Source organism: Rhinoraja longicauda, chromosome 7 (genome assembly GCF_053455715.1).
Source record: "Rhinoraja longicauda isolate Sanriku21f chromosome 7, sRhiLon1.1, whole genome shotgun sequence".
NCBI lineage: Eukaryota > Metazoa > Chordata > Chondrichthyes > Rajiformes > Arhynchobatidae > Rhinoraja > Rhinoraja longicauda.
The window spans coordinates 13723434-13737168 of record NC_135959.1 but is presented as its reverse complement, the minus strand read 5'-3'; the positions used below and the strand labels follow the sequence as shown (position 1 = coordinate 13737168).

The following is a 13735-nucleotide window of genomic DNA, read 5'->3' as shown; positions in this document are numbered from 1 at the left end:
GCCAGCACCGCCATTCACTGTGATCATGGCTGATCATTCTCAATCAGTACCCCGTTCCTGCCTTCTCCCCATACCCCCTGACTCCGCTTTCCTTAAGAGCTCTAACTGGCTCTCTCTTGAATGCATTCAGAGGATTGGCCTCCACTGCCTTCTGAGGCAGAGAATTCCACTGATTCACAACTCTCTGACTGAAAAAGTTTTTCCTCATCTCAGTTCTAAATGGCCTACCCCTTATTCTTAAACTGTGGCCCCTTGTTCTGGACTCCCCCAACATTGGGAACATGTTTCCTGCCTCTAACGTGTCCAACCCCTTAATAATCTTATACGTTTCGATAAGATCTCCTCTCATCCTTCTAAATTCCAGTGTATACAAGCCTAGTTACTCCAGTCTTTCAACATATGACAGTCCCGCCATTCCGGGAATTAACCTAATAAACCTACACTGCACGCCCTCAATAGCAAGAATATCCTTCTTCAAATTTGGAGACCAAAACTGCACACAGTACTCCAGGTGCGATCTCACTAGGGCCCTGTACAACTGCAGAAGGACCACTTTGCTCCTATAATCAACTCCTCTTGTTATGAAGGCCAACATTCCATTGGCTTTCTTCACTGCCTGCTGTACCTGCATGCTTCCTTTCTGCGACTGATGCACTAGGACACCCAGATCTCGTTGTACGTCCCCTTTTCCTAACTTGACACCATTCAGATAATTGTTCTGAGAGCCAGCGTCTTGGTCACACCCAGATTAACCATGGATTTGTAGAGATGATAGTGAAGTCTTCAAGATGAGGTCCCAGCCCAGCATTTGGTGTCCTTATTTTGGTCAATCCCTATTTAAGTTTTTAACTTTGGTGGTTTCCTGATACTCCACCCACAGATCCAGACCTTCGGCAAAATCCTCCTCACTCCTGCCACTTATCATCAGATTTCTGGAAAGTCCCATTTCCATGCCGTTGCCACTGGGATCCCTCTGACTGCACCCTAACTGGTAGGCTTGGTTGCTCATCCCCCTCACAACCTTTCCCTGTCTCAGGCATTGATCCCGTGGTTCCTCCCCACCACAGGGTCCCCATCTCATCCACACACAACCTCCTCCGCATCACAGGTAACCCTTGACCTCCCCCCAACCCTCTTCTCTAAGGCACCCACCTCTTTGCTCCACACCACCCCAGGCCCTCATCTCCAGTATCGCCAATACCAGTTTCTAATGGGGAGCCTTGCCATCCATCCTTCTCCCACTGACCCTCCTGGGACTGGCCTAGTCCCAGCCCTACAGTATTTCCCTTGGCGAGTTGCGCAACAACTCATCGAAGAACAAAGCCTGGGGAGCCGCCAGGAAAAAAGAGGGACACAGTTTGGGGGGCCTCTGAGAACAAAGAGGGACCCGGTTTGGGAGGCCTCTGAGAATAAAGAGGGACTGGGGTGGGGGAGGGGGGGGGGGGGGGGGGGAGAGGAGGAGGGGGGGGGGGAGGGACTACATTGCAACTTTGTGGGCGCCCTTTACATGGTGACACCTGCATATTTGCACTGTATGCAAACACAGAATCTCACTGGACCAAGTACACGTGACAATAAAGTATCAATCAATCAATCAATCAATCAATCAATCAATCAGCAACATCCTTTAAATGGTACAAAGAATGGCCAAGCCCAATATTCTACAATAACTCCCGTCCTGTTGAAAGTATTAGTCTTGATGGCAAAGCATCATCAACATAAGTTATCAGATCAACCAACATGAGTTAATCCCAGTGCATGTAACACCCTCTTCATATTGTTTGTGTTGGAGAGTTTATGGTAAGCTTGTTCATGGTTGTCTGTTTTAAGTTATTTTGCCTTAGTTTGTTTAAGCCGTCGCTTACTTTTTTCCCCTCTGCCTCCTTGTTTGCATTTTGTGTGTCATGAACTTTCTGATTTGAGGAATCATCTCAATTTGTGTTATTAAAACATCTTTAACATGAAAAGGACATTGATTCTACATAGACCTTGAGTCATAATGCGATGTATTGACTTGTGTTCTCTATGGTAAACAGAGGTTTTGTATTTGTTTATATTGTGAATCATTGGGTTTCTTGGAAACGTTTCAAATGGCTGCATATTATGCATCTAGTTTGAAATGTGGTAATGCAAATATATAAATCTTACTGTACAGAGCAAAGGTTTTTCAAAATTCATGTTTGTGAAGTGGGCAATTGTGCCAAGGCCAACATTTATTGCTCATCCCTGAACTGCCCTTGAAGGTGGCGGTGAGAATTCTTCTTGAGCTGCTGAAGTCCTTCTGGTGTCGGCACTCTCTCCTGCCAGGGGAAGGAACAAAGGGGGACCTGGCGTGAGGGGACTGCCGTGAGGGAAGGGGAGGGGGGGAGAACAAAGGGGGACCTGGTGCGGGGGGTACTTTATAACTTTGCAAAACACCCTTTATGGGCGACTATTTGCATACCTTGTGACAAGAAAGTATTCAATCCAATCAATTGAATGAATGAAGAAGTTTATTGGACAAGTATTGTGCATATACAAGGAATTTGCCTTGGTGCTCCGCTCACAAATGACAACGCAAACATACAGTTAACAATTAAGAATAAAGCATAACCACATCAAAACAATAAGGATACAACATTACGGTCTAATCATGTGGGTGAAAATAAACCAGAGCAAAAATGAGGCTACAGACTTTGGTTATTGAGTAGAACTACTACTCGTGGAAAAAAAGCTGTTTTTATGCCTGGCTGTGGCTGCTTTGACAGTCCGGAGTCGCCTTCCAGAGGGAAGTGTTTCAAAGATTTTGTGGCCAGGGTGAGAGGGGTCCAAGATGATCTTGCCCGCTCGCTTCCTGGCCCTTGCAGTGTACAGTTCGTCAATGGGGGGAAGGTTGCAGCCAACAACTTTCTCAGCTGATCGAACGATCCGTTGCAGCCTCCGGATGTTGTGCTTGGTGGCTGAGCCAAACCAGACCATGATGGAGAAGGTGAGGACGGACTCAATGATAGCAGTATAGAATTGGACCATCATTGCCTGTGGCAATTCAATATTGTGCTGCTGGGTTGGGGGGGTTCAAAGATTTGACAGCAAAGGACAGGAGATATATTTAGAGGCCTAGGTGATGCGTAACTTTAACATAACATAACATAACAACACTTTATTGTCACTCGGCACAACACCGAACGAAATTTCAGCAGTCACAGCAAAAAAAGAAAAGAACACAGGACACACGACCCGGCACGGTAGCGCAGCGGTAGAGTTGCTGCTTTACAGCGAATGCAGCGCCGGAGACTCAGGTTCGATCCTGACTACGGGTGCTGCACTGTAAAGAGTTTGTACGTTCTCCCCGTGACCTGCGTGGGTTTTCTCCGAGATCTTCGGTTTCCTCCCACACTCCAAAGACGTACAGGTATGTAGGTTAATTGGCCGGGTAAATGTAAAAAATTGTCCCTAGTGGGTGTAGGATAGTGTTAATGTACGGGGATCGCTGGGCGGCACGGACTTGGAGGGCCGAAAAGGCCTGTTTCCGGCTGTATATATATGATATGATATGATATGACCCCAACACAAACATCCATCACAGTGACTCCAAACACCCCCTCACTGTGATGGAGGCAACAAAACTTCCCCTCTCCTCCCCCCGCACCCACGGACAGGCAGCTCGACCCCTACCGAGGCAACCGACACACACAGCCCCCGCAAGGGGATGGAAGGCCCCCCGGCCGAGCCGCCCCGGGCACCGAAACGTCCCGCGGCCGCACCGGGCGATGTTAAGTCCAGCGGCCGAGCCGCACCGGGCACCGAAACGTCCCGCAGCCGAGCCGCGCTGGCGATGTTAAGTCCCGCGGCCGAGCCGCACCGGGCACTGAAACGTCCTGCGGCTGAGCCGCGCCGGCGATGTTAAGTCCCGCAGCCGAGCCGCGCCGGGCACTGAAACGTCCCGCAGCCGAGCCGCGCCGGGCACTGAAATGTCCCGCAGCCGAGCCGCGCCGGCGATGTTAAGTCCCGCAGCCGAGCCGCACCGGGCACTGAAACGTCCTGCAGCCGAGCCGCACCGGGCACTGAAACGTCCCGCAGCCGAGCCGCACCGGCGATGTTAAGTCCAGCGGCCAAGCCGCGCCGGGCGATGGAAGGCCCCACGGGCGAGCTGCGCCCCGGGGAAGAGACCTAATAAAAGAAAGGTTTCCCCCGCCCCACCCCCCCCCCCCAACACACCCACCCCCCTCCACACATACACAGCCAAAAACAGAAACAAAAACCATCCCAGCACCGACACGAAACAAAAAAAAAGAAAAAAAAGACAAACAGACTGCCAGAGAGCCGCAGCCGTTAGGCGCAGCCAACTCCTCCCCAATGGGTGGTTGGTGGTGTTCTGATGTGCCTGTTACCCTTGTCCTTCTTGATGGTAGAAGGTATTGGTTTGGGAAGATAGACACTAAATGTTGGAGAAACTCAATGGGACAGGCAGCATCTCCATAGAGAACGAATGGGTGACTTTTCGGGTTGAGACCCTTCTTCAGACTGAAAAGGGGTCTCGACCCGAAACATCACCGATTCTGTTCTCTCCAGTGATGCTACGTGTCCCACTGAGTTACTCCTGGATTTTGTGCCTCTGGTGTAAACCAGCATCTGCAGTTCCTTGATCGATGTGTTGGTTTGGGAGGTGCATTCCAGGTGAATGTATTGTGTAGATTGTCTGTATTGTAGCCATTGCATGAGAGTGATGGAGTGAATGTATACTTAGCATAGGGGATAGAGTGTGGGGCAAGTGGACCACTTTATCCCGGATAGCGTTGAAGTTCTTCAGAGATGTTGCCGTTGCACTCATCCAGGTGAGTAGAGAGTATTTTCTCATGATCCTGACTTGTGCCCCGTAGATAGTGGAAAGGTCTTGGAGTGTCAAGAAGTGAGTCGTTTAGTTTAGCTTAAAGATACATCGCGGAAACAGGCCCTTTGGTCGCCAGAGTCCACGCTGACCAGCGATCCCCGCACACTAACACTATCCTACACGCACTAGGGCAATTTACAATGTTACCAAGCCGATTAACCTACAAACCTGTACGTGTTAGGAGTGTGGGGGGAACTGGAGCACCCGGAGAAAACATGCAGGTCACAGGGAGAACGAACAAACTTTATACAGACAGCACCTGTAGTCAGGATCGAACCTGGGTCTCTGGCACTGTAAGGCAGCAACCCCACCGTTGCGCAACCAGGCTTCCCACTCCACCACTGTGCCAGGTACATCCTGCAGACTGCTCTCTTGCCATGGCACCTATGTGGCTGGTCCACATGAGACCCGATCAATGGTTATCCTTAAGATAGCAATGGAGGGGAAATCCAATGAACACCGTCTGAAGAAGGGCCTTGACCCAAAACATCACCCATTCTTTCTCTCCAGAGATGCTGCCTGTCCCGCTGTGTTACTCCAGCTTTTTGTGTCTATCTTCAGTTTAAACCAGCACCTGCAGTTCCTTCTTACATTTTGTATCTACCATCCTTCACACACCTGTTTGTGGCTCTCTCCAGTTTTCAGTGAAGTGCTCATGAAACCTGGGTCTCAGAAAGTTGCAGAGGGCTCTCTGATATTAATCCTTCTCCCACACTGCTCCCAACAAACATGGGAAGTTTAAAATTGAGGACATGTTTTCAAAATTTTAACTTGTTCAGGCAAATGAACGAATAGAATTTTAAAACGTAGCCACAGATCGTATAACCAGAATATATTTTTGATCCCCTAAGAGGATTAACTGTGAAGTTAATTCAGTGGTCAAATAGCTAATCTTTGCTCTCGTGTTTTGAATGTTGTACAGGGCCGCTGAGGAGCTGGACATGTGGCAAGACAAAGCTGTTCCCGTTAATGCACAGGCAATAGCATCAGCAGTCCATTGGATTGGGAATCTTTGTCATGTGGCATCTACCAGCAAGACAAGTGCGTTGGAGGCTGTGTTGCAAGCAGCAAGTGATGAAACTGTGAGACATTGCGTTTGCTTTATAGACACAAGCAGGTGCCAATTTCCAAAATGCCTTAAAGTTTTTGTAGACATAAAATTAAATATGACTCTTCTACTTAATTGTCCGCCAAGCATCATTCTTACCACGTATCCGATATCTATAAAATAAATGTTGGCCGTGGCGCAGAGAGAAGGTTGCTGCCTTACAGCGGGTTCGATTCCGACCGTGGGTGCTGTCTGTATGGACTTTGTACGTTCTCCCCATGACCACGTTCCCTCCCACACTCCAAAGACGTACAGGTTTGTAGGTTAATTGGCTTGGTGAATGTGTAAATTGTCCCTAGCGTGTGTAGGATAGTGTTGGTGTGTGGAGATCACTGGTCAGTGCAGACTCACTGGGCCAAAGGGCCCATTTACGCGCTGTATCTCTAAAACTAAAACAAATTAAATCTGGACTATTTTAGGTTTTAACTTAATTTCTGCTCCAGAGACTCTAGTATAATAAAGTTAATACAATACACGATTGGATGTAAAAGTATAGTACAGGCCACCCATGGATAACAACCAGGTTCCCCTTTTACAGACATCTCTAAGTCGATTTTGGTTCATAAGCTGGTAAATACACATACGGCAAATCTATCATAACTACAGCATTGTAATGAATGATCCAATGACACTTTGTACCCGGGTACAGTTAAATGCTTTGTTCTGCGTACACACTGGATCTTATCGAAACGTATAAGATTATTAAGGGGTTGGACACGTTAGAGGCAGGAAACATGTTCCCAATGTTGGGGGAGTCCAGAACCAGGGGCCACAGTTTAAGAATAAGGGGTAGGCCAATTAAAACGGAGATGAGGAAACACTTTTTCAGTCAGAGAGTTGTAAATCTGTAGAATTCACTGCCTCAGAAGGCACTGGAGGCCAATTCTCGGAATGCATTCAAGAGAGAGCTAGATAGAGCTCTTAAGGATAGCGGAGTATGGGGGATATGGGGAGAAGGCAGGAACGGGGTACTGATTGAGAATGATCAGCCATGATCACATTGAATGGCGGTGCTGGCTTGTAGGGCCGAATGGCCTACTCCTGAACCTATGGTCTATTGTCAATTGTCTGAAATCATATAGCAGACCTCGCCTAGGCCGTACACAAGTGTTGCCATGTTTCGGTGCCGACAAAGTTATAAAAGTTCACCGAACAGTCCTATCTACTGCCTGCCACTGCGTGTGGCAGCAGGCGTTCCCCTCCCCGCCCACCCCACCCCCCCACCCCCACCCCCACCCCCACCCCCACCCCCACCCCCACCCCCACCCCCGCCCCCACCCCCCCCCCCCGGCCATGTCCCCCTTCATTCTCGGCAACCCACGCACTGAGCCCTCCATCTTTACATCATTGAGATGGCATCAAAAGCACAGGAGAGTGAGTGAGAAAGAACAATTATTGAAGGGAGAGAGAGAGAGAGAGAGAGAGAGAGAGAGAGAGAGAGAGAGAGAGAGAGAGAGAGAGAGAGAGAGAGAGAGAGAGAGAGAGAGAGAGAGAGAGAGAGAGAGAGAGAGAGAGAGAGAGAGAGAGAGAGAGAGAGAGAGAGAGAGAGAGAGAGAGAGAGAGAGAGAGAGAGAGAGAGGGAGGGAGGGAGGGAGGGAGGGAGGGAGGGAGGGAGGGAGGGAGAGAGAGAGAGAGAGAGACGAGTTATGTTGCTCATAACCCATGATTCAGGTCTTTGTTGGGCGTAACTTTTATAATCATGATTGGAAAATTGCATAAACAATTTACACTGTGGTCTTGCATACCGTGAAGCATATTTTTCAAATGAGTGGTTTTGGCACCTGGCCTTGTACCTTGGAAGCCTGGATGGAAACTTAGGCATTAGAATCGTGAACCCTGTTTCAATTGTTTATTCATTAATTTCAGATGTGGATTCCTGTGAAGTTCTGCAGTGCCTGCATAACTGTGGCACTAAGACAAGCATATATGATCAGATAAAGTCAGATAACTAGAAGAGAAACCGCAAAAAAAATACAACTGAAATATCTTCCCTGCCCAGTTGGAGGAAGGGTCTCGACCCAAAAACGTCACCCTTTCCTCCTCTCCAGAGATGCTGCCTGTCCCGCTGAGTTACTCCAGCATTTTGTGTCTATCTTCGGTGTAAACCAGCATCTGCAGTTCCTTCCTATGCAAATAACATCCCTTGTAACTCGAAGGTATTTATTCACAAAATGCTGGAGTAACTCAGCAGGTCTGAAGAAGGGTCTCGATCCGAAACGTCACCCATTCCTTCTCTCCTGAGATGCTGCCTGACCCGCTGAGTTACTCCAGCATTTTGTGAATAAATACCTTCGATTTGTACCAGCATCTGCAGTTATTTTCTTACACCCCTTGTAACTCGCTGAGACAGATGATTTGGGAATGCAACCTTCCTACTGGAATGGATCGGTTCATTCGCTCTTGCTGTGTTTGTCCATTTAAAGAATGAAACCAATGGAATAATTATAATTTTTTTTAAAAATGCAGATTGAAGCCATCTATTTTTTTGCTGCGGGAGATGCTCCTCAAGGAATGAGGGAGCTTTTGCGGCAGAAGTTGGCAAACAGCCCTCGCCCAGTTCACACCATCTCGTTCAATGCGAAGGAGGAAGCAACAATCCGGTTTATGAAAGAATTGGCTCAAAGCACTGCAGGAAGGTAGGACAATAAAATGGCAAGAGACAATCGTTAACTCCTTCTGACACTGCCTGAATTTCACGAGCATGGGATCATTGGGGTTTTGCAGAATTTGTTTTACTTCTGAAATGCCCAAGTTTGCACTTCACCTTTGACTTTAGAGATAGAGCATAGAAACAGGCTCTTCGGCCCACCGAGTCCGCGCCAACCAGCGACCACCCCATACCATAACACTATCCTACACGCGAGGGACAATTTACAATTTACAGAAGCCAATTAACCTACAATGGGGATGTGGAAGGAAACCAGAGCATCAGGAGAAAAGAGGGAGAACGTACCAACTCTGTACAGAGAGCATCCAGATTCAGGATCGAACCTGGGTCTGTGACACTGTAAGGCAGCAACTCTACCACAGTGCCGCCCTAACAACACCAAGAGATCACACCAAAACTGGTGGTATAGTAGACCGTGAAGATGGTCGTTTAAGGTTGCAACAGGACATTGATCAGCTGGGATAGTGGACAAAGGAAAGGAAGGTGAAATTTAATTCAAACAGGAGCACAATGATGCATTTTAGGAAGTTCCCTATAAGGGGCAATACAGGTAGACAGGGCGGTGAAGAAGAGGTAGGGCAAACTTGCTTTTATTGGCCCAGGCATCGATTGCAAGACTTGGGATGTCATGTTACTGTTGTACAAAACAATGGTCAGGCCGCCCTTGGAGTTTCGTGAGCCATTCTCGTCATTACATGACAGAAAAATTGTGGTTAACCTTGGGAGTGTGTGGAAAGATTCACAAGCATGTTGCCTGTGTTGGAGGGCTTGAGTTATTATGAGAGACTGGATGGGCTCGGTTTCTCTGGCGTGAAGAGGTGACATGATGGAGGTATATAAAATCATGAGAGGTATAGATATGGTAAATAGGCAGAGTCTGATTGTCGGGGTGACTAAAACGAGAGGGCATAGATTTAAGTTGAGAGGGAAGAAGGTTAAAGGGGATCTCTCACACCATCAGGAACAATAACTACATTGAAAAGGCGAAAGTGCTGGAGTAACTCAGCGGGTGAGGTAGCATCTCTGGAGAACTTGGATAGATGACATTTTGGGTTGAGACCCTTCATCAGACCCCCTTAAGGCCAGTTCCCTGCCACGCTTTGTCCTGCCTCTACCCTTTTCCAGTTTTCTTCCCCCCCCCCGCCGCACAGTCAGTCTGAACAAAGGTCTTGACCCAAAACGTCACCTATCCACGTTCTCTAAAGATGCTGCCTGACCTGCTGCGTTGCTCCACCACTTTGTGCCCTTTTGTGTATTAACCAGCATCTGCAGCTCCTTGTTTCAGCATTTAAGAGGCAACAGGATAAATATCTAAACAAGCAAGGCGTGGAGGAATGTAGCAGAGTTATAGTGGGCCGAAGGATCTATTTTCTATGCTGTCTGGTGTTGTGTTATGTTGCTGCACTCTAATAATTCAGCCCATCATGTCCTTGTCGACCACAATGCTAATTTAATCCGCACATCTGCCTGCGCATGATCTATCTCCCTCAACTCCCGGCCTGTTTATGTGTCTGCCTAACAGCCTCTGAAACATTGGCATCGCATCTGCTTCCACCACTTCCCCCCATGTAGGGTGTTCCCGGCACCCACCACTCTCTACATTTAAAAAAAACTCTGACTCATAAATCTCCTTTAAACTTCCGCCTTTCACCTTAAACTCTTGACATTTCCACCCTGAAGAGGAGACTAACTATCTACCCAATTTACGCCTTGAATAATTCTTCTCAACTTCTATCAAGTCTCCTCTCAGCCTCCGATGCTCTTGAGAAAATGATCCAAGTGTGTCTGCACAGCTAATACTTTCTAATCCAGGCAACATCCTGGTGAACATCTTCCGCCACTTCCCCAAAGCCTCCACATCCTTCCTGTAATGCGTCGACCAGAATAGTACGCAGTACTCCAACTGCGGCTAAACCAATTTTTTTTTTACAGCTGCAACACGATTTCCCGACATTTAAACTGACCCATGTAATCACGCATGAAATGTTGACTGTCCATTTCCCTACACAGACGCTGCCTGATCGGTCGGCTGAGTTCCTCAAGGCAATTTGTTGCTCCGTGTTCCATCATTTGCCGTCCCTTGTGTCACAATTTTACTACTCCAACGCCGTATGTCTTCTTTATCACTTAATGTGCTTATGCTGCCACTTTCAGAGTCTTACCGCACTGAAATAGGCCCTTTGGCCCAACTCATCCACGCCCATCTAAGCTAGTCCCACTTCCCCATTAAAATAAAAAGTGCTCGAGTAACTCGGTGGGTCAGGCAGCATCTCTGGAGAACACGGATGGATGATATTTTGGGTCTGGACCCTTCTTCAGAAGAAGGGCCCTGGCCTGAAATGATTAATGCCTTAATATTCTGAATCAGCCTACCGTGAAGGACCTTGTCAAAACCCTTACAAAAATCAATGTGTACGCCATTCAGCTAACTACATGCATCAATCATCTTGATCACCTCTTGTAAAACGTCATCAGGTCAGTGAGACATGATCTCCCCCACATAAGGCCATGATGACCAGCTCAAATAATTCTCTGCTTTTCCAAATGCCCAGGGTGTTTAAGAATTTAGATTTAGATTTAGAGATACAGCGTGGAAACAGGCCCTTCGGCCCACAGAGCCCGCACCGCCCAGCGATCCCCGCACACTAACACTGTCCTACACACACTAGGGACAATTTTTACATTTACCCAGTCAATTAACCTACATACGTGTACATCTTTGGAGTGTGGGAGGAAACCGAAGGTCTCGGAGAAAACCCACGCAGGTCACGGGGAGAACGTACAAACTCCGTGCAGACGGCGCCCGTAGTCAGGATCGAACCTGAGTCTCCGGCGCTGCATTCGCTGTAAGGCAGTAACTCTACCGCTGCGCCACCGTGCCAGGAAGAGGGGGGCAAATGTGTAGCGAGTCAAGAAATGGGGTGGCAGTGATCAGTGGGTTAGATGAGTTGGGGTAAAGGCCAGCTCCTGAAGGTCAAACCGTGTGTTGAGGGCGCGGATCCGGCGAAGAATAAAGTATAGTTGGGGCCCGTTGCAGGTGTGGGTGAGTGAGGACCGGCCCCCTGACATCAGTCTGAAGAAGGGTCTCGACCCGAAACGTCACCCATTCCTTCTCTCCTGAGATGCTGCCTGACCTGCTGAGTTACTCCAGCATGTTGTGAATGAGCTCCTGAAGGTCATAGTGTTATCAGTTTTCAGCAGCAAAGACGTCCTGGAATGATCCATGCAGTGTCCCCAATTTCCAATACAATATTTTCCACTAAAATTGCACGGTGTAACACAGAAAATCACAAAAGCACATGATCCCTTTTCCAGGCATAATTGTTTAGTGACAGAAAATAGTGGTTCTAAATCCCGGTTTCTGCTATGTTATGGGTGGCACAGTGGTGTATCGAGTAGAGTTGCTGCCTCACAGCGCCAGAGACCCAGGTTCAATACTGACTTCGGATGTTAACTGTGTGTGGTGCACTTTCCTCCCCATGACTCCATGGGTTTCTTCCGAGTACTGCGATTTCTGTACCGAAGCCAATTAACCTATAAATCTGTACGTCTGAAACTTGGGATGAAACTGGAGCACCCAGGGAAGAGCCACGCAGTCACGGTGAGAAGATACAATCTCTGTACCCACAGCACCTGTAGTCAGGATCGAACCTGCCACACCACCATGCCACCCCTATTTATTATTTCTGTTATTCTGATTTTATTTCCAGCACCCAATGTATTCTGTTTTCTACTGTATCCTGTTGATTAAGTAATTTCTGTTTGGTAACAATGGCCTATCAACCTTTACAGTAACAAGCTGTTTTAATCTTCTCATGGCCAGGAGTTTGTAGAGAAATGGTGGGCAAAACTGACAAAAACTGCCTTGCCTTTATCACTGATTCTCCTTTCCCACTTTGAAGCCACATTAAACGTGGTTCCTTGGCATGGTGGAGTCCTCTGGGTTATGAGCTTTTCCATGACCATCATCGGAGGGGGTTTGCTATTTGTACGTAGCCAAATGAGCAGACAGTATTTTCCTTCATTTTATCATCTCTATATCAAAAGTGACCAATTCTGTCCAAATAAAGCCAACTAGTCACAACCACCAGGCGACACGGTGGCACAGCGGTAGAGTTGCTGCCTTGCAGGGCCAGAGACTCGGGTTCGAAGGGGTGCCGTCTGTACGGAGTTGGTACGTTTTTCCTGTGACCTGCGTGGGAGTTCCAAGTTCTGATAGAGGGCCCTCGAACGGCAATATTGACTCTGTACCACAGCTGCTGCCTGACCTGCTAAGCATGTTGTGCATTTTTTACACTGTGCCTGCATTGTAATAATGACACTGACTGGAACTCAGAGCCCAAAAATGCACCTTCTAAATTAAGTGTCTACCTGCATCCTAAACCTCCAGGAATACTCTCCAATATATTGACAATACAATATCAAGCTTTCCTAGAAACAAGTTATATCCTAGATCCCGGATTTTATTCTGGCCTCCAGATACTTTCATTTGTCTATTTCATTTGTCTTTCTCGGTAGCTTTTCTTGCTGAATCAATGTTTCCCTCAAAAAGGTTTTAAAGTCTGCATGGAATTGTTACTATTGTGAAACTGCGGTGCTCATTTTTTAGCCCAGCACATGTCAAAGTCATTAAACTGGAAAGGGTGCAGCGAAGATTTACAAGGATGTTGCTGGGACTCGAGGGCCTGAGCTATAGGGGAAAGTTAAGCGGGCTAGGACTTTATTCCTTGGAGCACAAGAGGATGAGGAGGTGATCTCATAGAGGTATATAAGATCATCAGGCAGAATAGGTAGGGTAGATGTACCATGTTTTTTTTACTCAGAGTAGGGGAATCAACAACCAGAGGACAATAGATTCAAGATGAGATCAATTTTTGGTCATTAGATTTGTCAAGGGCTGTTGGGGAACTGCCAAGAAATTGAAGTTGAGACTATGATTGCATTAAATTGTAGAGCAGACTATCGAGAGTAGTTGGTCTTCTCCATCTCCTGTTTCTCATAACCTTTTATTTATCAGTCTGGCGCAGATATGCAGCCAAATGCATCAAAGTAGTTTCCGCACAAATGCCCTCTAAAATAGCCTTCCAAA

General features: G+C 47.5%; 1 protein-coding gene across 1 annotated transcript in view; it reads left to right on the top strand.

Moving 5' to 3' along the window:
* Positions 1–13735, top strand: part of LOC144595463 (von Willebrand factor A domain-containing protein 3B-like) — a 144049-nt gene that overhangs the window by 28171 nt on the left and 102143 nt on the right. The window contains exons 5-6 of the mRNA XM_078402975.1: positions 5793–5952; positions 8445–8614. Of these exons, the coding sequence (XP_078259101.1) occupies positions 5793–5952; positions 8445–8614 (330 nt within the window). The remainder of the gene's footprint in view (positions 1–5792; positions 5953–8444; positions 8615–13735) is intronic.